At 36.1% G+C, this 26377-nt stretch overlaps 1 protein-coding gene and 1 long non-coding RNA gene across 4 annotated transcripts in view; one reads left to right on the top strand and one right to left on the bottom strand.

Moving 5' to 3' along the window:
* LOC117680145 (uncharacterized) overlaps positions 1-2268 on the bottom strand; it is a 112450-nt gene extending 110182 nt beyond the window's left edge. For both annotated transcript variants that reach the window (XR_009621193.2, XR_004595543.3), the window contains exon 1: positions 2199-2268. This is a non-coding gene — a long non-coding RNA (uncharacterized LOC117680145). The remainder of the gene's footprint in view (positions 1-2198) is intronic.
* On the top strand, positions 1746-24802 carry NEIL3 (nei like DNA glycosylase 3). Of its 2 annotated transcripts, none has more exons than XM_034442693.3 (10): positions 1746-2547; positions 8037-8155; positions 9029-9163; positions 10933-11146; positions 11752-11826; positions 12522-12688; positions 13787-13950; positions 19969-20335; positions 22636-22810; positions 24150-24802. In XM_034442693.3, the coding sequence occupies exons 1-10, from the start codon at positions 2152-2154 to the stop codon at positions 24330-24332; spliced, it is 1995 nt and encodes a 664-aa protein (XP_034298584.2). In that variant the 5' UTR covers positions 1746-2151; the 3' UTR covers positions 24333-24802. The 2 variants fall into 2 exon arrangements, with proteins under 2 accessions (XP_034298584.2, XP_034298586.2); XM_034442695.3 differs by having other exon boundaries at positions 24100-24802.
* Positions 24803-26377: the final 1575 nt, after the last annotated feature.

The raw sequence follows: 26377 nt of genomic DNA, 5'->3' as shown, positions 1-26377 counted from the left end.
GTCTGGGGGTATCAACCGCCACCCTGGCAATAACGTCGAGCAGCTCGGGCAGGGTCGCCGCCACGTGGCAGGGAGCCAGGTACGTAGTCAGCAGACCAATCTGCACCCCACAGCCCCACTTCACAAAAAGGGACTGACATCCGGCTATCTGAGGAATAGTGGTCTCCCTTGGACAAAGACTTTCCCTAATAATCGCTGCCACTCCCCCCCCCCTCCCCTGGGGCCTTGGCTGATGAAATGCACGGAAACCTGGTGGGCATATTTCAATGAGGGGGACCCCCCCCTTGGCCCAACCAGGTCTCCGTAATACCTGCCAGGTCTGCACCCCCCTCCATAATAAGATCACAAATGAGGGGGGCTTTATTAACAACCGACCTGGCATTATAGAACATCAGCCGCAGACCCTGGGCCTGAGATTCTGCGCAACCCAGGATACGAGTCGTGCATTGGGGGCCGGAGTGCGCAATTGCTCGTAAACAGCGTGTGCGCACCCCCGACACATGATATGGCCCCTAACTGACATCCTAAATATTGTTTCATTTTATTGTGCAAAATGCCTCACATCATTCATGGAATGTGAAAGAGATGCAGGCAACATTATTTTCTGTCTGTTAAGCTTTCCACGTTATCCTACTTTTTCCATTTCACACGCATGTGAGTTGTAAAGCACATTTTAACTGACAGCATTACTAGCTATCAATTCAGAAGCATCCTTAAGTTTTTTGTACATTCTGTAAAAGCAGAGGCACTTTTTCTTTGTCCATGTAGCAACTATTTGTTGTGAGGAATCTGTGGGAAGAAGGTACAAGCATATAGTCTAAATTTTCTTTAAGAGCAACATAACAGGCATGCAGAGAAGGACAGCTCTTCAATTATTCTAAGACTAGATTTAGTGCACATTTGACCAAAGTAGAGCCACATTTGATGGGATGAGATTACAGTACTATTTCTACAAACACTACTTCTCACATTTATGGCCCAAGGCATATTGGAATATTGCTGGTGACAGCCAGGTTTCTAATAATCTTTGGGGGCAACTTGAGATCTCTTTGCTTCAAACATCCCAATATAATAAATCTTCTGTAAGAAACAGAATACTCTGATTTTCCACCATATATGTATAATATCTAGGAAAGTGATTTTATGATCTTATTTCAGAAACAATAAGAAATGTGATCAAAACAGTACAATATAACTATACTCACATATATAATGAATTGCATTATATGACACAAATTAAAACTACCAAAATACAGGTACTCCTCCATTTATGACCACAATTGAGCCCAAAATTTCTGTTGCTAAGCAAGACAGTTTTATGTCCCATTTTATGAATTTACTTGCCAAGTTAAGTGAATCACTGCAGATATTTAGTAACATGGTTAATTGAATCTGGTTTCTCCATTCACTTTGCTTGTCAAAAAAAAAAATCGCAAAAGGTGATCACATGACTGGGGACACTGAAATCATCAGAAATATGAGATAAGCGTCTGAATTTTGATCATGGGGATCTGCAACAATTGTAAGTCTGAAAAACTTACAATTAGGTCATAAATAACTTTTTTCAGAACCATTGTAACTTCAAATGGTAACTAAATGAATGGTTGTAAATTGAGGACTATCTGTAATCTAAAAAATAAAATATGAAATATGCTGTGTTGACAGTTTCTCCCATTTCTTGTCCCCTCCTAGGGCCTTGAGATAGGAGCATCAGTTAGTATGACCAGAAAGCCCGATTCAGAGTCATTTTAAAAGGAGAGACTGATGGGGAGACTGATCTAACAAATGCAAAGGAGCAATGAACCTGGACGTTTTACAAAATGTAAAGCTTGGACTTGTTTTTCTACAATCTGATTGTCCCAATTAAAATAGCCAGCTTCAATTGCTCCTTTTTAAAAGATTCCTTTTTTCCTTTTTTTAATTTCCACCTTTCTTCCGACCACAAGTCACATTCCTTTTTACAACAATCTTGTTAAAGTACAATAGATTGAGATGACCTTTACTGGGGGGGAAAAATCTCAATATATTTTACAATCCAAAAGAAACCTTTAACCTGAGGCAATCCAAAACTTGGATGCAGGGAGAAGTTATTTTCGTTTTCTTACTGGCAGAAAAGAGGTTCGACTGTTTTACATTGCCCATGAACTTCGAATGAGAAGGAGCACATATTATGCTTCAGAAAGGAAAATAAGACTCACATCCGGAACCTGCAGTTCAAAAGCTCTTTTCAGGCCAGACTCCCACGCGCTCGCCCTGCTTGTGTTTGTGAGCTCACCAAAAGCAATTACGAAAGAGGGGCGGCCTTGGCTTGTGCGAAACAGCCATGCAGGAGCGGCGGCGCGAAATTTGAACAAAGCTTCGTCAGACGTTTTTCCTTTTTTTTCCAGTATGGTGGAAGGTCCCGGTTGCAAGCTGAACGGGGAGAAAATCAGAGGTCGAATTGCCCCGGGTCAAACCGTGAGGTGTGTGCGGGGAACTGCAGTGGTCCCATCTGCGCCGCAAATTGGAACCTTAAAGAGAAGAGCCGCTGACGGCGTCTCCGATAGGGTTAGTAGCGTCCGAACTTCTTCCACGGAGGGTCGTGCAAGAACTTGACATTCCACCCCACGAGCTGTTGGGTTGCAATTAGGTAGGCCAGAGCTGGATGGGGCAACTTCCCATTCTGCGCTCTTCCCTGAGACAAGGGCAGCAAACCACACCGAGTGCCTGTTGAATGATGGAATCTTTCAAAGCATGTTCTTTTTTGTGCGGAATTGTAAATATGAAATTAATAACATTAGCTAGGACCAAGAATCCATGTTGTTTAATTGCCCTAACTCATTATTTACATGAGGAAAACTGGTTATGGCAATCATGCTCTGGTATTGGACTTTCCAGAATTTGGGTTCAGGCCCTGGGATGAAGTCTGTGGAGAGTAAAAAGTATTCATAAGTAGCAGGTTGGTTCCCATACCGTTCAGAGACAGGTACTTGTTCACAAATACTGTTAATGACTAAAATCCAGAGTAGCAGAAATAGACTGTTAACTGCTAGGGTTCCTGTCTAAATCATTTCTGCGAAGACACCAGTGCCATTCAATAGACAATAGGTAACCCATTTAAGATTAGCTAGTCTAATCCTTAGTATTTGTTTTACGGTTGGATTAAATCTATTAATTATTGAATCCAAGCTATTTACAACTTATAAAGTGGAAAAGGAGTACATGCATGGCTCAAGTAACTCTAATTTTAGGCATTCCGATTGGTTCTTTCATTAATAATTGCATGGCGAGCCTGGCCTGAATTTCATCTACATCTGATTGGCGATGTTTTGCAGGCTACTATGGAGTTTGACAGCCTCTATGCCAGTATCTTGTTCTTAAAGATTAAGCATATGCAAGCTGCCCAGTTAGTAAATAATCCTTTATCACAAGAGTTCTTTGCATATTAGAATTGCAAAAGACGTAACTGATTGATATGAGGTTAACATAAGCAGCATAGTCATCTCATTCTCAGTAATCATACGTTTTGACTATCGGAGTTTTTCTGGCAGGATTTTTTTGTGTGGCTTTTTTCTCTCCTTGCACAAAACACTTAAAAAGAAATAACCAACATCTGTAATATATTCCTGCCATTAACATAATAAATCAACCATAACAAGTCTGATTAATATGAAGAGTTGGAAGAACTCCGGCAAACATTGAACACATGTAAGAAATAATGAGGAAAGTGTCCTCCAGTCACTCAGTCTAATTAGAAAGATGGCAATTTTATTATATTTGTTTATTATAAAGGAGTCAGTTGCACAACATCCACTATAGTTATCTGTCGTTAGCATGCGGAAAGATCACATTCAGAAATTGGCATATATATCTATATTATGTATATAAACTGGGTGGGTGGACTTGTTTATTTGTTTAAAAATGTGCTAATGAGGAATGCTACTGGTATAAAGGCTTAGGACAAGGGGATTTTTTTTTCTTTGCTTCCCATGTACACAGCATGCCACTTCTCTGCAAGTTTTGATCACTAGTGTTGCCAGCATAAAATTACCCTGTTGGGGCTTGTGGAACTTTATAGGGGGAAAGATGTTGGAATATAAATGAGCAGCTTGGATTAATGAGCTGTGAAGCTAAGCCTGAATTCTGGTTGGTGGGATGAATATACCAAGAGAATTGCTGCCTCTGTCTTTGTTTGAATGCAGGCAAAGAAGTGTCATTAGTGGGAACATGATCCACAAAGTGTTCATGGATTTTTAACTAGGGGAAAATATTTGGTAGATTCTATATTTTGGTTTGTTGATTGTAGCTGAAGGTCATGTTTGGCATCCATTTTAAATATCTCAGTGCTACTATTTTGTAGATAATTTACAAGTACGTTTACATTAAATGTGTCCTGGTATTGCTATCTTGCCTCACAGATAGTCCTATGACTAGGTCCACTGCTAGATAACAAAATCCTAGAACACTGGATATTTAGCTAGATTTAATCAGAGATCAGTCTGCACATATAGCAGCTTGTCCAGCAAAATTCTTCCTGGTCCACTTAAAATTCTTCCTTAATATTCAGTATGAGTACCTATGGTATTCTGGTCATGGTTAAGAGGATGGTTCAACAAAGGGTGGATTATAAACTTTCATTTTTTGTGGATTGGGTGGTTTTTCCTTATTGTAGCAGCAAGAAAGCATGAAATTCTACCATTTTCACTCTGTAGAAATATATAATTCAGGAACATTTTTATATCATCAATCTACTGTTTGTTTAAAAGTGAGCTTCACTCATACGTAACATTCACAGCAAGAAAGCCCTGTCATATTTTTCTAGTCTGCTTTATTGAGTGCCTGAATATTCATGGTTAAGTCAGTTGTGAGATGTGTTCCTACCTGATCACCACTTGCTGGGAAGGGAAGCTCTTATAGGGATCAAAGAAGCTGCAGAAGTGGATGCAACAAAAAAAAGAAAAAAGAAAGCAATGATCTATCATACCACTTAAGAGGAAAATACTAAGAAACTATTCCTGTGATATTCCATTGATTTACATCTAGCTATTCACAGCTGATTCTGGAACTGAAAAATTATATTCAAGAAAGCTTAAAATTATCCCTATTCACTTTCTGCTTTCATGAACCCAATGCCAATGTCTAATCGTGTCTGAAATAATCAACTTACACCATGACCTTCAGTTTACAACATGTTTATTTCACAAAGGCATTTAAAAATTCAAAAGGAAATTAGCAACTGCAAAAACAGCAATCTTGAGGCCTTTAATTATTTACTATTGTGTATGTAGCTGGGAAGATACTTCATAAAGAATGTCAGCATATTATAGTAGAATGGCAAATACTGCTAAAATATTGCTAAATGAGTTGCTAAATGTCATGAAATTTGGGTTCTGCTTTTAAAATACATTTTCAAATGGTTTTTTCCTCTAAATAATTTCTGAAGGATTAAGAAAAATATATCTGCATTTTGTATATATGGAATCTTTGCCTAACACTCTTACCTCACAATTGCAATTTTGATATTAGAAAACAAACTTTCCTATAGTCCCTTAAAATCAACCTAAAACTTAAATAAGCAGTATTATTTAGTTATTTGAATTTTTAGACTTTCTGTCAATAGTGGCAATTGCTCGGAGCGAATGGATAAATTTCCTTTCCTTTCTCCTATGTTTATGAGTTTCATAGGCAATTAGCAAATAAATATTAATATAGTTCATTACCAAGCTATGTTTACATATTTATATAGGTATTCAACTATAAAAATAGATTATGAAATAATAAGGTAGAATCTGTATTGTATCTGAAAATATCCTCAAATTCCATATTTTTTCCTGAAGTTTTCTGTCTGAATTGCTTGGGAAAAAGATTTTTTTCCTTGTCTCAGATATAGAACTACAACTCTTGAGAATAGTATTTAAATATGGTTTCTTTAACAATTCCAGAACTGCTTGATTCATTGATATCCAGCTTCTAAACTATGAGCATAGCTATGAATAGCATTTATGTTAGCACTTTTATCAAAACTTGTTATTTATTAAAGTATTAATGAATCACCTTTCAAGCCATATATCTCTATAGGATACAATATTAAATATATACAGTATCTTCTACACAGTAGTCACATATAAAACAATAGCCAGTGTTTATAAGTAGGACATTAGTTTTCAGATTCTGCATAATTTGAATTTGGGTTCCCACATGAAAATTTTCCACAGTGGGCCTCACAATGGAAAAGGTCTTGTTCTTAGATTACACAAAAATAACATTCCGGACGGTACTGGCATAGGAGGGCCTCACCTGATGAAAATAAAAGACAGACAAATCGATATTATAGAATCTATATTGAATGATATTATGAATACTGTGGCTCTTTCATTACTTGCACTTAGCTACGACACAATCATGCTTTGACCTCAGCAATTCCTATGATATGCCATTATCATTTGCAGCCATCAATGAGATTTTTTTAATAGCAGACATAATATTGACATCAACATGTCTCCAGGCTTCCAACTAGGTAGATGACAGGTCAGCAGACCCCCAACTCTTTCTTTTGAAGGAAAAAGAGGAGACAAATTTGCACTTGTTTGCCAAGTCTCTATATTCAGTCACTGCCTTTCTTGCCAAGCATGAAATCCTGTTCCTCAAAAGCTAGCCAGCTTCAGTTATTCCTGCTTTCTTGGATAGAAATAATTATACAGCCATAATGAGGTCTGTTTTTAGCTCCATTGGGCCTATTCTGCCCTGAAGTCTTTCCATATGTTTTGTGATTCTTAATTATTATAATGTTAATTATTTTAACTTGGGTGATACCCAAATGGGATATGGAAGAAGGGATACATGCCAGCCAAGCGGAGTTTAAGCAGAGTTTCAGTGAGACCTTTTGGATTCCTGCTGTAAAGCACTGGATGGTGTTTTCGATGATAGCTGTGATATATTGAAAAGTAATGGCAGCAAAACCAGAGAAGCAAACCAATCATTTTGGCAATGATTTAGAATAGATGCGGCCAGGGTAGAATAGGAATTGACAAAGAAAACATCAACTATTTTGTCAGCATTGTTTTGTACTGACTCAGACTTAGGCAACCATTCAGTAACTGTTCAAAGTTACAACACACTGAAAAAAGTGATTTATGACAATTTTTTCACATGACTGTTGCAGCATCCCCCTCCCCAAAGTGGGTGGAAATGTCTGTGCATCTTATAAAGTGAATGTTGCTGAAGCCACGCCCACCTGCCAGCCCCCACCCTTCGGCCTTGGCCTCCCGGAATACTGCCTATCAGCTGTTTCAGGCTGCAGGGATCACTGCCACCTCTGCGCGCCCCATTTTCAGCCTCCCTGCATCCCGTTTTTGGCTTCTACATGCCCCATTTTTGGCCCCTTCCAGGCGGCGGGGATAGGCGGCTTCCCTGCTGCTTCAAACAGGCCAAAAATGGGGCATGCAGAGGCCTAAAATGGAGTGCATGGAGGCGGTGATAGGTGGCAGCGGCAATCCCCACAGCCTAGAACAGCCAATAGGCGGTATTCTGGGAGACCAATCTAACCACCAATCAGCTGCTCGTGCTAAATCAGGCTGTGCTGAACTGACCAGGTTATTTACTGTTTGCTGCAAGGAGGCAAATTGCTGGGAGGCAGAGGCAGATATTTTTTTCTTGTTTTCCTCCCCAAAAACTTAGGTGTGTCTTATAGTCTGGAGCATCTTATAGTCTGAAAAATATGGTATATGACAATTGCATTGTCCTGAGTTCATAGGATCGCTATTTCTAACCTTCCAGTCAGCGTCTGACAAGAAAAATCAAAGGGGGAAGCCAGCTTCACTTAGTGACCATATGATTCACTTAACTGCAGTGATTTACTTAATAATTGTGAGAAAAGAGGTCATGGAATAAGGCACAACTCAATTAACAACTACCTTGCTTAGCAACAAAAGTTATGGGCTCAATTGTATATTGATAACTACCTGTAATGAATTATGTCTCATAAATGGATAAATGTGAAACCAAAGTTTAAACTTCTTTCCTAACATTTATTTTGTTAATATTTTCAAACTGTTTAGATTACCGGAAATAAGAATTTGTGCCAACATTTCTTAAAGGTAGTTAATGGATGTGTGTACTGTGGCGTGGAAACTTTGGGGAAAGAACTTTTCATATTCTTTGGAGAAAAAGCCTTAAGGTGAGAAAGATATATTCTTACCTTGTATAATTCAAAGGAATTATTGTGACTTATTTATCTTTCTCAGAATATTATTTTCTTCTTGCCCAGATACAAAGTAAACATTTGATCATACTAGCTATACTAAAGACTATGAACTTCATAACTATGAACATGACTTAGCATAAAATTGTAGTTCTACAGTAAGCAAATAGATGCCTCCTCCGCCATTTTGTGGGTCATGAGCCAAACAAACCCATTGTATTTTAGACCCCACTAAAATCATATGTGAATGCTTAAATCTTCCAGTAAATAAATTTTTAGTTTAGCTGTCCCACACTTAGATATTTATATGAATTAGCTTAAACCAACCAAATAATTTCTAGAGCTAAGATAAGATTGACATTAATAGTTATCTTCCTTTTATTATTTATGTCTCAAATTTATAGGGTCACACATCTCACACAAAGTGACTTTTCAGACACATTCTTGCAGGCATGATTTGTTGAATCACATGCCAATATTGAGGGTACTTTACTGTTTGGGATCTAATGGTCACATTCTGTTCCCTACTATCACTCCACTTAAAAAGAAAAAATCATCTCTTTTTAAAACTAGTTAAGAGGGAGGGAACGAGAGAGAGGAAGGAAGGAAGGAAGGAAGGAAGGAAGGAAAGAAAGAAAGAAAGAAAGAAAGAAAGAAAGAAAGAAAGAAAGAAAGAAAGAGTAGTGGCGGTGGTGGTATTAGGCTGAAGGCCACATGGAATTAGAGCAACAATTATAGCATACTATTAATCACAACCAGGATAATTTATGATTATCATTGTATTTGAGTAGTCATAAAAGTAGAAGTAGTTCTGAATAAGATATATTTTAAAATACATTTCTCTTCTAGGATCCACTTTGGCATGAATGGTTCTATGCGTATAAATCCAGATGCAAGCCAAAACAGAAGTGTAGCACTAACAGCCTTAGAAATACAATTTACTACTGATTTGATTTGTTTCTACGATGCAACTGTAGAGCTTAGGTAAAGCAACATATGTTTTACTGGAATATCTTTCATGCAGGAAGGAAAATATTACCATTCTAAGTCAACAGTGGGGAGCTTGCTTAAATCTACTGAAAATATGCTTAATTCTAGTAGTTCACTTCATTTGCTTTATATAGATTGATAGTGACTGGATGGAGAAAAGAGGTTTTTAAAATCCCACTGCATGTTTAAATTGTATTTTTAATGACAAAAAGCCACTCCCTTGATTCATACTTGGCAATCTCTATCATAAGTTACAATCCCCTTTTACTCATAAATGTTTGTATGTATTAAGCTCTAGTGTTGTATTCATAAAAAAGTTGGAGTAATTGATTTTTAAAACATGTTTGATTAAAAATGCACCTAAAAATCAGCCAGCAGAGATTTTGTTTAAGCTATTAATATTTAGCATGAGTATTATAAAAATGAGCAGGTGGCAAATATTCTTTATAGATGCATGCCTTACTTCTGTGTCTCTCTAAATCCCCTATACGTTGATTAACAGCTTGCTCTTGATCATGCTTGTTAAGAAATCATTCCTACTGAGTTCTTTGCAAGCATACTTGGGAGTAAGTCCCATTCACTTATATCCTGTTATGTTTTATGGGGTTAATTATTTTTAATTTACCACAGCTTATATATTTACATATGACATGATTTCTGCTTTAGGCATTATGGTTAATTGAAAACAAGAACTAAAACTGATTTCTCTGTGTTCCAACAAAGGAGGAAAAATAGGAAAGCTATGAAAATCCAAGGCCCAGATAATCGTATTATTACTGATAAACCATTGTTTGTTGAATTATCTTTGAATTTAGCTATTCTATGATTGAGAGATCGGCTGTTCTGAGAACACCTAAGTCTTTGCTAAATCTTGTCCTCTTGACCCATTTTTCATTTTCCGGTCCAGAAGGTAAAAGCTAAAACAAACAAAAAGTAACCATTCCCCTCCACCCGCCTTCTATTTTAGTTCAAGGCTCTTGCTGCTTTCTTCTCAATTCAGCTTGGTTTTGATAGTTTGAATCATTTTTACAATTTCCATATCTACTTAATTCTTTAATGTTTTCATAAAACCACAAAGGGATGTTATCTGTCAGTTTGTGTTCTGCCAATGCAGAGTGGCTGTAGCAATTTGTACCACTGTTTCCAGGGACTTTCTTTAATCTTGAATTGGTTTATACTTCTCCACTTGGGTCTGGTATGAACCCCATGGAGTCATTTTGGATTCATAGCTCCAGCTTGATGTTGTGGCTAAAGCACCACAGAAACTTATGTAGTCTACCTGTTAAGATTCTTCAGACAGACACTTATTCTCTAGTCACCTCACAATGGGCTCTTGCAATGTGCTTTGCATAGCTTGCCCATGAAGACCTTTTGGAAGCTACAACTAGTCCAGAATGCAGTGCTGCAGGCAGTGATGGATATATAGTGTTATGCCGGTGTGGTGCAATTAAGCAACTACCGTTTATGCCTGGCCAGTGAAGTCGGGCAGAGTAAGTATGGTTCAGATCCTTTAAAACAGAATCACTTATTAGCACTCAGAAAGCCTGCCTTCGCTGTTGCAATCCTGACCTCTGGAATGGCATCCATCCAAAGACCCGTGCAGGTATTATCTGATAACATTAAGAAAGTCAGTGAAAATTTGGCTGTTCTTGGAGGCCATTGGGGAAAGTGGTGGTTAGTCTTCATAAGATATTATATTTTAGGCAGAGTTTGCCTTCTCGGCAGTTATGGTCTGACAATCATTTTTATTTTTAATCTTACAGAAACACAGTTGAATGTGAAGAAAAAATTAGAATGCTTGGAGATCTAGATGTCTGCAGTACAAAATTTAGCTTCCAAAGAGCAGAAAGTGAGATTAAGAAGCAAAAGGGCCGTATGTTATGTGATGTATTGCTTGATCAGGCAATCCTACCTGGAGTGGGAAATATCATAAAGAATGAAGCACTTTATGACAGTGGTCTACACCCAATTGTTAAAGTATGTAAAATATTTCTAGCTGCTTTCAGTTGTATTTTACATTTTACTTATTATGATTTAGGTCTTGAGCTCTTAAAAGAAAATTGTAAAGTACACAATGACTGTTCTATTACATTGTAAATAAAAGGTTTACAATTCCATAAGGAATTCATTGAAACATTACCTTCCATAGATAATCCCAATAGATCATTTATATTCAGAATCAAAATCATATGGTCTTTGACCAGTGATTACCAATTTCATAAGAAAATGTTAAAATACAAACAAATGTGAGTATCATACGAGAAAGTCAATTATATTTTCCATAATCATGAGTCCATTGTGGATGTCTAGTACTTACTGCATAGCTGCAAAAAAAACTTCCATAAATGAAGCCTTAATCATATTTATAGAGCAATTCTATACGTAGTGGTTCAAAGGTTAGTTTCATGTATAGGATTGCTGTATTAAAATCCAAGTAGGCTTGTTATTGTCAGTGTTTCCTGTATTATTAAGTTAGGTTCGTGTATCATCTGGTCATCAAAATCTCCTTAATGAAAGACACTTTATATAGCAAAAAACCCAAGCTTCACTGTACTTTTTAAAACCAATGTTCCAAATTACAGGTTTGTCAATTAACAGATGAGCAAATATGCCATTTGGTGAAAATGACTCGAGATTTCTCACTTCTCTTTTATAAGGTAGGAAAAAAATTCTTTTCTAAGAGTTTGGCAAAAAGAAAAAAAATACAAGCTGAATATACAGCCTTAAAGTAACTGTTACTTTATTTATTTTTTTGCATTATTCCATTAACTGATGAAAGGATTTTTTTTGTCTCTTGTACATTGTTAAATACAATCCTGTTTTAAAAATGTGTGAATTTATACATTAAATAATAGTGAAAATAGCCTTTTTGGAACTATGTCTTTGGATACCAGAGAGAAGAATCCTATGATATAATATTCCAAATAATCAAAATTATCTTTCTGAAGAAAAGTTTGCACTTCCAGATAAAGGATTCTAACCTAGTCTGAAATATGATGTTTTATGTTTGAACTTTTATTAGAGCAGAGATACGTAATTTTTAAAAACCTTTGCAGGCTGCACATGTTCTATTAAATTTGGTTGATTGGAGAAATGCTACTTAACCATCATCTCTTGGACAATGTTTAGAGGATTTTAATGCAGCTGGGAGATATCACTAGAGAACCTCTTCCCCTGAAAGAGGAAAAGAAAAGAAAAGAAAATAATTTATTTTGTCCAATACACCCAAAAATAAAACAAAGTTTTTCAATTTATTTGTAAGTTCTTTCCAGTTATTACAAGACAAATATGATTTGAGGTGAATTGCATCTTTGGCTTTTGAAGACACATAAATAATAATTGTCTGTTCCAGTGTTGCAAGATGGGATTGGCAATAAGTAAACACTATAGAGTGTATAATCGCCCCAGTTGCCACCAATGCAGTGGAAAGATCACAGTATGTCGATTAGGAGAGAACAACAGAATGACCTATTTCTGCTCACAGTGCCAAAATGACAAACCTCAGCCTGGGGATTTGTGGTAAGTCTTTACAGGTAGTTCACTTAGTGACCGTTCAAAGTTATAATGGCACTGAAAAAAATGACTTATGACCGTTTTTCACACTTATGACTGTTGCAGCATCCCCATGTTCACGTGATCAAAATTCAAACCCTTGGCAACTGACTCTAAGTGTTCCTGGGTCATGTGATCATCTTTTGCAAGTAGTCAATGGGGAAACCAGATTCACTTAACTGTGTTACTAACTTAACAACTATAGTGATTCACTTAACAACTGTGGCATGAAAGTTTGTAAAATGGGGCAAAACTTAACTGTCTTGCTTAGCTACAGAAATTCGGAGCTTCACTGTGATTGTACGTCAAGGGCTACCTTATTACCTTTAAAAGCATTTCACAATTTATCTCAGTACAATTTAATGTTTGAATTTTGAGGGGGATTTTTTTTTCTTCTTCCCATATTACTTGAGTTGTCTGCTCAACCAGTGAAATCCCAGCAGCTTATATTGAACCATTACAACTGGATGGAAAAGGAATGGAACGGAACAGAACAGAATAGAATAAAATTCTATATTGGCCAAGTGTGATTAGACACAAAATGAATTTGTTTCCAGTGCATAATTTGTAGAGCAGTAGACAATTCTTCATTTGCCAAGATAGAACCATAAATATTCAACGATAATTTTGTTAATGCAAGTTTTGGATTTTGTTTAAAAAAAATCAAGTGAGCTCTGAGGAATAACACTAGTCCAGTTCCTTTCACTGAATATCCAAGCTGGTGAACTTAGCAGCAGACCATTTTTCTTACAAATGGCCAAATCACACATAGGGCAAAATCTAACCGTACTTGTTGGGAAAGGCCTCTTGTTCAAGGCTATCAAATCCTTCCAAACCTTGAACCTTTCCCTGAGGTGTTAGACATTCTTTATAGTCATTCATATAAGTAATTATAAAAATGTTGACAATCACCACGCCCAGGACAGAACCTCAAGTACACTGCATATTTCTTTCCATGTAGCATTGAACCATTAAGGACCATTCACTGAATATGGTTGTTCAACCAACTGAATCTATCTGCATATTTATCTGCAGTAAATTTCTCCTTCCTTCATCCCACAATAGGCAGCCAAGAAGAAATAGTTTAAGTGGCTGGCCATTCAGCAGGGAATTTTGTTCTAGAGAGGTTGCTCAGAAGTCAGAAGAGGAGTGGGCCTGCAAACTCTGTACTCTATTAAACAAGCCTTCTGTGAAAATATGTGATGCGTGCCTGACAACACGGTCCGAAGGTATTTCGTGCTTTATGACGGCCTGTTTGCACCTCTAATGTAACATGACAAGATTATTTTTATTTTCACATGTAACGTGTGTAATATGAAATAACACATTAGGATTTCAGTTCTGCATTGTGATTGTGTTGTTTTATCTGATAGTTCAGTCTGAAATCTTACTTCAATTGACACATATATCATTAATTTGCTGTGTGTGCAGCTTCATATAATTTATTGTTGATATATGGTTTTTCTTTTTGCTGCAAACGCTTTCTAATACGTATGTACTGCATTTTGTATTTTTATTACAACAAACTTTGGCCCAATATTACTGCTATTCTACATGCCATTAGCAACATGAAGTTCTTATTGTTAATTTTAATTAACAATAAAATGGCAAGTGTCTGCTTATGGATCTTGTAAAAGAGCAGCATAGGGGTATAATTTTGTTTCTTAAGGAAGAAAATTTAGAAGAAATTCTATTTGAAACAAACCATGATGAAGAAAAATAAGGTATCTTGAGCAGAGACTTGTGCTTAAAATCTGAATTATAAACCCAGACACTAGTCACTTTAGAGAACAATTGTTTGCGTTAAAATGGAATGTTCTTTTTGTAACTCAAATCTATACTTTCACAGCTGTTCTATGATCCTCTGCTGAATGAATTATTCACTTGAACCTTCTGTACTTTTTGTATACCTCAGCACTTTCTGAATTGCCAAACCAAATGTTTCATACATTTGAAAAGGAATACATTTGCAGGAAGGGAGAAAATCTTTCCTTTTATAGCTAGAAGGGGCCAGAACTGTATTTCACTTTATTGATATTTCTGGAATACTGGAGTCTGCGCACTGAGAAGTCTTTAATCCTAGCAATAAAATATTTGAGATTTTAAATTTCAATCCATAAAATGCTTAAGATTCTGGAGCACTGAGATGCTGAAGCATTCTGAGTGGAGATAAGTTTAGACTGTCTTTGCCATTTGTAGTATATCCCACTCTCTTCGCAATAGCTGTGTCCAATATTGCCTTCCACTACCTGGGGCAGTATTCAGCAGTAGTCTTAAGCTTCTAATCTTCAAAGCACACTCCTTTTTTACTCTGATTTTGCTTCGTCTACTTTATTCTAATAGTTTTCTCCATTTGCTTTTTTTTTTAGTTAGTTCTTCTCTTTCCAAAGTTTTAAATGCCAAGTCATTTTCTTTAAGATCTTTTGTTTAAAACATGTTGCCCTTTTTATTTGTGTATTTTCAATTAAATTCTTTCCAGCCTTTTCTTACTACTGTAAGTGACTTTCTTTCTGCCTTAGTAGTGCTGAAATAGTCTGTGGGCTTCGAGAAGAATGCCTCTAATGATGGATGCTGTTGGAAAAGTATTTGATAAGGAATAAGCAACTTTGTGGTTGTGGTCATCAGTCCATTATAAATATCTCATCAGAAATACCTGCCAAGAAACCCCTAAGTTAATTTTAAAAATTAGTTTAAAATTATAAATAGGAAGTTGGCATGCTGTGAAGCACAAGCAGTCTATCATGTTTATCTTAAAGAACAACTCTATTGGCATTTTTTGAATATAATAGTGGCTAATCAAAAACAGGTCATGTTGGATGATATAGGTAATGTACACCAATGAAATGGAAAAGATCTTTGGAAGTGCTGTGGGCACACTTGATGAACTTGTCAATACTTCTTTTGACATTCAATTACATTGAAATTATTTCATAGAATCAGTTGTTCAAAAATGTAGTAAAAATGCTCCTGGTTTACATATGTAATATTTAAAGATATTACAGAAGGCATTCACAACTAAATTTATAAAATCCAATGACTGGCATGAGAAAAAATGCAGTGTTGGGCCTAAGAGCGTGAAGGACTGGTTTTGTTTTTTTTTTTGCTTTAATTTATATGCCGCCCTTCTCTGGAGACTCACGGCAGCTTACAATGCGTTAAGCAATAGCCTTCATACTTTTGTATATTTATACAAAGTCAGCTTATTGCCCCCACAATCTGGGTCCTCATTTCACCTACCTTTGAAAGGATGGAAGGCTGAGTCAACCTTGAGCCTGGTGAGATTTGAACTTGCAGTAATTGCAAGCAGCAGATGTTAATAACACTGCTTTAGTCCACTGTAACTACAGGCTCTTCCACTCTGTATTTGTATCAGCTGCAAAGTATGTTCTTGATTATCTTTTCTTAGTTGATTCTTTAGCCAGACTCAGGAATCTAAGATTTTAGTCCCTTCAGAAAATCAAATTCATGAATTAAATTAGCCCCTGGAATTTATGTGTCCAGCTGGTGATCTAGAAGCTGAAACAAATACTGTGCAACAAAGGCAGTAAACCTTAGGGCTCTAGAACAAAATCACAATAATTATTGGATTTTAGTTGTCATCTGAAGACTTCTTTACAGTGTTTTAATAAAGTAACTTTATCCCCTTCTTTTTTTTTTTTATTGAAAAAGTTTTTCAAATACAAGTTTTTCCCCCTTTTCCTCCCTTCTTCCCCAACCCGCCCTCACCACCCATCCCCCCCTGTGACTTCTTCTTCACAACAATAAGCTAATTCATAATTAATTACATAATATTTTACCATGCCCTTACTCACTCCTCAAAGTACTGACCCTTAGCATAGTATTCTTATAACTCCGCTTTTCTCCGCTTTTCACAATCTACCCTTTTTCTCCTCCCCCAAACTTATAAAATATTATTATTATTACAACAACATAACTTTTACTTTTATATATATTAATTTAACTTCAAAGCAGCCTTCTCCAAATTTATTCAGTTCTATCCAATTCTTCCACTCCCCAAAATATATGACTTAAAAATCCTTTTTCTTAAACTAATCAATCACTAAACTAGCCTATTTCAACCCAGTTTCCTGCAAGATTACCATGCACTACAATTCTAAATATAATCCACTGCCCACTCTGCTGAAATATACATATGTCTATATATACATTCCATTTTATAAAAAGAGAAAAGACAATAACTTTAAATTTATAATTCATTTAGTATCTTCTTTGATGTCTTTCCACTAGATTGTTAAATCCGTCATCCATAATAGGGTAACATAGCATCCTGGTGCAACAGTTTATTCAAAATCTTCAGTCATCTTCTGCCCCCATCAATAATGAATATCCTCATGTATATATAAAAGTAAAAACAACCACCCGAGTGACATTATAATTATATTCCATATAGTTGTAATTGTGGTTTTCATCAGGATTATAAATCCCCATCATCTTAGTGGATAACAGCCAGATCTTCTGCATGCCCCAGCATGATTCTCTTGCCTTGTAACTCAAAATAGATATAATATATTTATCGGTAAAAGAAATCCAAAATAGATAGTTCAAATCCAACAATGTAAGGCTCTTTCCACATCCCAAAATCACGGCATTGCAGAGATCTGCCACTTTCCTCAAGATAGTATTAAACGATAATTCGCCTCCAATATCTTTTCACATATTCATTTATTTTTTTTTTAAATCCCTGGCTTCACTGTTGCTTGGTTTAGAAACTACTATTTCTACGAGATCTGTTTCTTTTCTTTTTCTTTTGCGGGTTGCATTTCCATCCAGATTTCCTTCCTACAAGTTGTGTATCAGCTGATCGGTTGTCATTCTGCTTTGTAAATTGATCTTGTTGGTTTTGTTTTATTATCTCATATGTCTTTTCCATCACTTGTATATCAACTGGGTGATTTACACACTTGTCTGTAAGTTGATAGTTCATCACATTAGAATCAGATGACACTGCTCTCAAATTTATAGACAGTCCAGCTGGGGTATCCAAGGAGTCCAAAGACAGTTTATCTACCACAGCCTCTGTAATTTGATGTTTTCCCTTTATTTCCAACTCCTTTTGCTTGTCCTGTGTTATGCCTAAAGATGTTAGATTTATTTTTTAAATTTTTTGATAAAATTCTTCCGCTTTTTCGACAGTATTCAGTTGGTATCTTACTCCTTGGTGTCTCAATATTAAACCAACTGGGACGTCCCACCTAAATAGAATATTCCTTTTTTTTAATTCATTCACTAGAAAACCAAATTTCTTCCTCTCCATTAACATCTTGGGCGGGAGTTCCTTAAAAATCCAGATCTTCCTTCCACGAAATTGCAAAGCAGAATCATAAGAATTCTGGACAATATTATTTCTAATTTCTTTGTCTGTAAAATAAATCACCACATCTCTAGGCAATTGCCTTTGTTTTGCCAACCAGGAGTTTATTCTATAAATTCTGTCAATCCTGCAAAACACTTCATCAGGTTGAACCTTTAAAATCCCAGCCAGAATTTCAGAAGATATCTTCCTTAAATCTCTGTCATCTTCCTGCAAACCTCTCAGTCTAATTGCATATTCTGTAAAATTGTATTGGATCATTAAAACTTCTCTTTCAATCCTCTGTTGTACATTTTCTTCATTAACAGTCTTTTGATCAGCCTCCATTTTAAGTTTGTCTTCTGAACTATTATCCTGAATGTTTGCCAAATCCTTTTTAATTTTTTGGATCTTGTCATCCAAATTCTCCTCAGTTTCTTTCATTTTAGAGTTAGTATTTGCTTCCAACTGAGTCATAAAGTCTGCTAAGCCATTAGCTACTTTTAAAATCTTTCGATCCAAAAAGCCAAACTTAGATTTCACCAATTCACCAATTTCTTTGATTTCCAACTTAAATTTTTCAAGTTGCTGATTCACAATCTCATCCCTTCTTACAATCTCCTCAAGAAGAAATTCTATTATATTAAAGTCAGGTTTCTGAGACTGGAGAGTTAAAACTTGTTGATGTAATTTATTAATGGGGGAATCCCCCCCCACTGCCTGTTTGTCTAGTTTTATAAGTCTCAGTGCCATTTTTCCACGCAGACAAAATTTACTGGAAAAGAGAGAAAAAAAAACTTTTTTTCCAACCAAGATCAATATCAGATCCTCAAAGAGAGAAGAAAAAAAAAAAAAGGAAAAAAAAAACAGAAGTGAGAGTGAGATTTTGCCTTCAGTTACAGCCAAAAGTATTCATTCCGCTACTTTGTAATTGAAAACGGAAGGAGTTTCCCTTTCAGCCTCTCTTCAAGCCGCAGCAGCAATCGCCATTTAAAAAAAAAACTTTTTTTCCCTTCACTTCACTTCTTAGGCAAAATAGAATAAAAAGAATACTTGCGCTTCAGGATCAGAGGTCCAGCTCATATCTTCTTTAATTAATTTATTTGACAGATTTACAGGCTTGCTTTTGCCCCCTAGCTCTGCGTGTAGCAGAGATTTCCCAGAGCCCGGAGCATCGGCTGGGGATACGGGGAGTCTCTTCCGCTCCCTCCCAAAAGTAAATAAAAAACTTTTGGGATTAGGCAGAGGACTCTACCCACCCCAGCCGGCTCTATCTCCGTTTCCTAATGGAAACGGAGTTTTTTCGAGCCGCCATTCCGCTGAAAAAGGCGGCTCTTACAGGCAGTGGGTTCGACGATCCCGGAGGAGCGTCCAGCGGGAACAAGCAGCAAACCAGAAGTGGCTTTATCCCCTTCTTCACCACCACCCCCAAATAGCATTCAGTATTTTGGGGGGTATTGTGTATCAAACACTTTGCTCAGTATTTATAATTAACACCATCTTATCTTTATTTTTACAAATATTTCTCTTGCTTTGCCTTTGCTTTTTAGTTGGTTAGCAGTTATTAAAATCAGCTTTGTACAAGAAAAGGCCAAAAAACCCCTGCAACCAAGATTAATATCATTTCTCATGTCTTCAGTTCAATTAATGTCTATGGGGATGTTCATGACCATAATAGTGGAGTGCTCTTCTGAGACCCATTGTACTACTTTAATGCATATCTTTATATAAATGGGAATAAGCATTTCTATGCAGAATTATGACTATAACTATTTCTGTATTGCTACAGTAGATTACTTGAACTATCAGGATCATAAATTGAAGCACTATGTAGCGTGTTATTGCTGGAATTATACAATTTAGGGAGACATGGAAACAGTTGATTCATTAATACTAACCAGGATATTTTTTATCTATTTCAACTTTAAAAAAAAAGAAAGAAATGGAGGTTTAACAACAGATAATAGCTCCTTAGTCAAATATCCATGTTACAACTTTGGAAAATCAAGAATGGAAATTAAGATAAATAGGAAGACGGCATTTGGGACAGCAACTCTAGTATTGACAGATTTTGCTGGTAAAGACATTCTACTGGAACGTAACAGAAGTGAAAGTCGAACTCCAGATGGAGGCTCTCTGCATGATCCTTCAAGAAACGATTTTAACAGTACCAACCACTATGAAGTAAATTCATCAATACCTTTTCCCCATCAATGTAATTCTTTAAAGCCAGCATCAAAGAAACAGAAAATAGATTGTTCAACTTCATCTGTTGGAAGCCTTACTGAGAAATTTGTAAACAGGTTTGTTAATTTCAACTACATATTGAGGGGTAAAATTGTTCATATGAAAAACTGTTTGTATTATATTTTTGCTTTGAAATGTGCAATGTTACTTATATTTTGGCAGATAACGGTCCATGAAACAACTTTGTCTGCAGCTGTGTCCTAAAGTGTTGTAGGCTTGTGGCCGAGGCAGCTTACTAGATCCAAAGAAATGGTTAGAAAGGGTTGTTTGCCAGGTGCAGATAGATTAAAGCATATACAGTATATATCTGGGATGTACTTGTAGAATGGAAACATTTGAAAAATATTTGAAGTCTGCAGTCACCAATCACTTAATAAAGAAGCAGCAAGGGAGAGCTGAGTTGGTAGGCATAATGGAAGGATGAATAGGAGTTACAGCCTCACTTCCTTCTTAAAATGTAGAATTGTTCTGGCAAACTGACAGGAAATGTTGCAGAAGAACCCTTGGAATAAAATAGTATTTTTAAATGCATTTCTATAACCTGTTTAAACAAATTGAAATTTTCAGGCTTCCAATAATAACCACTCTCATATGGCATAATAAATTTTTGTATTTGCATTCTGTTGGCCAGCAGTCTTATTTAAGATAATTTAGTCCCTCTTGCAGAAAGAAAAACTAGAGGAACCTCTACATAGCTCCATAGAGGAATATTCTAGACAGCTGGTGGATCTGTTCACAGCTGGGCTCCAGCTGTGCAATTTCCCCTCAGATTCCTGAATGTCAGAGAAAGCAGGGACATTTTACACAGGCAACATCAGTAGAATTCTTGTCATTCGTTATGCAAAGTTGAGAATCTGGGTGAAGAGGGCCAGCATTGCTTGCACTGTTGTAGCTTTCACAAGATATCTAAAGAAGGTTCCAAATTCCCTCCCAAGTTTTACAGTATAAAATTTGCTCATATTTTGGTTCAGTAGTGGAGTACGAAGAGATTGCTTCTGAAATATTATTTGGTTAGGTATGGTGACCTTTAGATCTTATACAGAACATTAGGTTAGGATTGGAATATTTGATTTCTGAATATTATCATTTTTAATCTGTGATTTGTACCCATTCCTTGTGAAGTCTCATTGACCTGTCTGACCATATGTAAGTGGCAGAAGGACGATGTTGCCAGGTAGCATAAATCATGTTGGGAAATGGACAGATGAGTCAGTCCTTAATGGTATCACTGCAGATGAGAGATGGGTGAATGCCAAATTCAGCTGTTTAATATGAGCTTCAGTTTCCTAAGAATAATGAAAGATAAAAGAGATACTGGAAAAAATAATAATTGTACTTTACACTACTACAATTATTAGAGGCAGTCTTATAAGAGATAGCTGCTAGATGCCATAGTATAATGATTAGGGATTTTATTTTATTGCATTTGTTAACAGTGTATACTGTAGGCTGTCTAATGGCATATAGGCTGTGTTCAAGAAGCTTCTGCCAAGCTTGGTCTAGAGAGAAAACTACATAAAAAGCCATCAGGTCACAGTAATACTGGGGAGAAATGCTGCTTACATATTCATGTACCCTAGAGTGAAATTACCTAATGCCTTTTGAGCTTGACTAGTAACATATTTGCCAAAAACCCTGGCTGCTGCTAAACCTAAGAAACAAGAAGCAATCTAACCTTGTTTAAACATTAAGAGTCAAGGCAGATGCCCTTGTGCATTGTAAACAGACACTATCCAGCTATTCTGGTGATGCTAACACCAGAGGAGAGCAAAGCTTTCCTATCACCTTCATAAAATACACTTTTCTGCTCTGCCAGTCAGACTTCCTCCTCTCTGGTATATGATGGGGATCATTAAAGTAGCTTTGATCAAAGAGCATAGAAAATTGTCTTGAAGCAGACAAGTAGATAGATATCCCCATGGTCTGGTCTAAGACACGTGTAATAACTTTCCAGAGGGGAAGAATATAATTGGAAGGAATTGGTTTTCTAGTACATCTTGCTGTTGCCAATTCAGGATGCCTTTTAAACTACATGAAAGTACAAAATTTATGCTAGCAATGCCAGAATGGTACAGTTTACTTATTTTAAAAAGCAGCAAGAGAACTTTTTAAAAATTTGCTGCTTCCATTTCATTTCAATAGAATGGATTTTTGACATGGAGTCCTTCAATTTCATTTTAAAGAGAAAGTAAAGCAGATAAAATTGCTAAGTGCTCTGTTTGATCAGATGTATCATTGAAGCAGAAGAGTTTATATGGACTTTGGAGCTGTGATATTGAGACTGAAGATGCTGGTTTTGCTGTAACTAATCTCCTTAACTTTATGCAGGTTTTTATCTTGTTACTTGTCATTACAGAGCACCTCCAGATAATATGACAGATGGCTCTTGCACATTAAATGCTGGCAGTCCTCGCTGCAGTAAACACAGTCGCTTATGTGTTCTTCGCATCGTGAGGAAGGACGGAGAAAACAAGGGCAGGCAATTTTATGCTTGTCCTTTGCCAAGAGAAGCCCGGTGTAACTATTTTGAAGTATGTGAGCTTGTATAGTACCATACATCCTTGAAAAAGATAAATTGGTTTCTCAAACAACTGTGATTACTTATGGATTTCACTTATTCTTTAATTTTAGCATAGTGGGAAATGAATTGCTGTGATGATAGCTTCGTCTAAAGAGGATCTCAGTGCACTTTGAGAAGAATAAATGGGTTCTCTGGTCTCTACAAAATTATTTTCTGTATCAAGCAGTGGGACTGTTAGGCTTTGAGTTAGTTGTTTACACTAAGGTTAAAATAACAGTGTTCTTTATAACAATATTGTTTTATTAATTAATCCATTTCTATCTTGGATTTCTTTCTTACTGATGTACTTCCCCAGCTGTATTTGAGTGATTAAAAGAGTACTTTGGAAAATAATTATTGTGTTTCATTTTCACAGTTCTAAAAACAAGTGACTATATGACTTTATTCTATTGATGCATACTATCCTCTAAGCAAACTTAACTTTCTTGCCTAGCTAGTTTATTTTGAACATTTCATCTAAATCATATTATTTTTCTTCCTTCTTTTAGGTGCTTTTTAGATTACTGTTGTCAGGTAGTAACTTAACAATAGTACAGTAAGCAAAGACAAGTAGGAAAAAGAACAATGAAAATTGCAGTATTAGCTAAACATTAGGAATACATTTACCATAATCAAAATGATTCAAACTCAGTGTGAGTGAATCAAACTCATATGTTCATACTTCCTTTAATCTTTTATAAGCTAGAAGGAATAACACTGTTAGGCAACATAAAGCAAGAACCATCAAAGGAGACACAATTCTAGTGTAAGAATGCTTAATCAAGTGTGCAAAGATTCTAGGGCAAAATTAATGTAATAAAACAGCACAACTGAGTCTGAGTTCATATTTTCTCTAATGACCTTGACAACATAAAATGAGTGCTGGTGTTTTTCTTGTATTTGTTCTCTTCAGCTCAGCTTTGATAATAGATTCTGTTCCACCATATGGTAACTAATGCAATGCAGTGTCATTTTGACCTTCAGATTTTCCAAGGGAGAGAGACATTAGAGCTTGGGGAAGTGAGATCTATTGCTTTGAAGCCATAAGCTATCAAGAGTTTTACTTGGATAAATTAAATCTGTGTTTCCTCCAAAAGTCAGATAAAGTTTTTTACAACTGTCCTCCCACAAAGTCAAACAAATAGAGTTTAGGTAGTGGAGCAAACAGAATTTTAGAGAAAGTTGCTTAGCTTGATTACTGTTAGTCACCACCTACCTTGAAGAATTAACGGGGAGTTTGTTGCTTCCCATCTAAAACAGGAATTTGGCTTCAGCATCTGGTGTTAACAGAAAATGATTTCTCTCTGCAGTGGGCAGACCTGCATTTTCCTTTCTGCAATCATGGGAATCGCTGCATTATGAGGACAGTGCTGAAGATTGGTCCTAATAATGGAAAGCATTTCTTTGTGTGTCCTCTTGGGAAGGATAAACAGTGTGACTTCTTTCAATGGGCTGAAAATGGTCTAGGAATGAAGATTATCCCAGGATGCTGAGCTATTCAACTGCACTGGACTATCTGGTGCTAATCTTCTCAAACTGTGTGTGCTCTACTGCTCTTCTGTAGGAGATATTTTAGTAGGGTTATGATCAAGTGGCAGTTTGTGATTACAAATCCATTTGTGTTATATATTTGAACGTTCCTTCTCATACCCCTCTTTGTATTTCTGCTATTTTCTGTTCATTATTTGTTGCATTTTACCTAATACTAGAAAATTTCAGACTTAATATCTGAACAATAGGTAGTCTTTTTCTTATCTTAGTTGTTCCCTCATGCGTACACACACACACACACACACACACACTTGGATATCATTGTTTGTTCATGCCATTTGCCCTTCAACATTTTTTCCTCTTTGTCTTTATATAAAATTTTTATTTCAATGCATTTAATATGAATAGATTGTATAACATCTTTTAATCAGTTATGAAAGATTAATATTTTTAATAAAATGTTTCAAACAGTGATGAGTGTTTGTTTGTTCTTAAGAATAAACAGTATGAGATTGTTGTCAGAACAGAAAAATAGTTTAGATCTATTTATTTACATAGCTGCCCATGCCACAGTTGTGACTATGTGGTATACAGAAGTTTAAACAGAAAAAAACAACAAAAGCAATTTCATATGCAACATAAACATCCTGAGAACTAATCAGAAATAACAGTTATGCTAGTATAACATATATTCTGAATCTAAAAATCAACTCATTTTAAAGCAGCGTAGACCAAAAACGGGGGGGGTGGGGGGCACCAAAAGGGCTAATTTAATCTTTTGGTCCAAATATCTGAGGGAACATCCAGATCTTTAATATCATATGAAAGCCCAAATGTTTGTGGGCTACCCAGATTCTGGGAGGACTGTGATTCATCAGTGGGTGAATTTATACTGATGGTTCTTATAAAACTGTTTTGAAAATAATAGACATTAATACGTAACGTTACAAATAAATCAGAATCTGTACTAAAAATAATATACTGAAATCCATTTTAGATACTGTCGAATCAAATTCTGTTTTAAGCTCAGTTAAATTTGGTGCATAATTAGAAAATAAAATTATTAATTTCAGTATGATTACATCTAAATTGTCATAAAAGCTGAAATTTTGTCTTTTTAAAAAGAGGTATATTTTATCTAAATTACATCAAAATCATCATTTCAGTGGTGATGCTAATTAATGTTGGACTTCAAATCCATCATCTCATTCTTGGAAAAAAACCATTAGGCTTAGTAAATGTGGGACCCATAGATACTACTCTTGACATTCTGCAGCTCCTGCCTTACTTTTTCAATCTTACTGAATATGTCTAATTAAAAACAAAATAAAACCTGGAATACTAATAAGCCAAGGATGAACTCTTCTCTCCCCCTCATAGTTTTACAAAAATGTTTTTTAGCTTTGTGTGCTTCCTTTGCAAAGAAAACTGAAACGACATTGCGGCCTGGTTCATTGCTTAGTACGGTGACTAATCATTTAATGTTACTGTGTATAGAAATGCAAAATTCATTGTTCAAGGATGGGATATTCTAAAATTATTCTAAGTGAGTTTTACATGCAACTATTGTAAGGATATATTATATCTGACCCTGGATATCTACTACTTTTTTGTAGCTGATCAAGAAGGGACGAAATGTGATTTTCAAGTTTTAGTTTCTTTGATCCCCTTCTCTGCAGTTTGTTAGCATGAACTTCTTTTGCCATAATTAAATTACAAGTAATCCTTATGACTGCTTGTTTATTGGTGGTTTGAAGTTATGACTGCTTCAGGAAAAGATTTATGAACCATTTTTGAAGTTATGACTGTTGCACCACCCCCTTGGTCATGTGATTGCCAATCCTGCTTGGCAATTGGCTCACATATACAGTGGTTGCAATCTCGCAGATATGGGATTATGATTTGAGACCTTCCCAGACGGCTTCCAACATGTAGTCAACTGGAGAAGCAAGATTTCCTTAACTACCAGGACCCAGTTGTGGGAGCAATAAGCTGACTTTGTATAAAATATACAAAAGGATGAAGGCTATTGCTGAGCACATTGTAA

Source organism: Pantherophis guttatus, chromosome 8 (genome assembly GCF_059756535.1).
Source record: "Pantherophis guttatus breed Tessera chromosome 8, ASM5975653v1, whole genome shotgun sequence".
Taxonomy (NCBI): Eukaryota; Metazoa; Chordata; class Lepidosauria; order Squamata; family Colubridae; genus Pantherophis; species Pantherophis guttatus.
The sequence above is the reverse complement of the archived record's forward strand: the minus strand, read 5'-3'. Positions and strand labels throughout refer to the sequence as shown.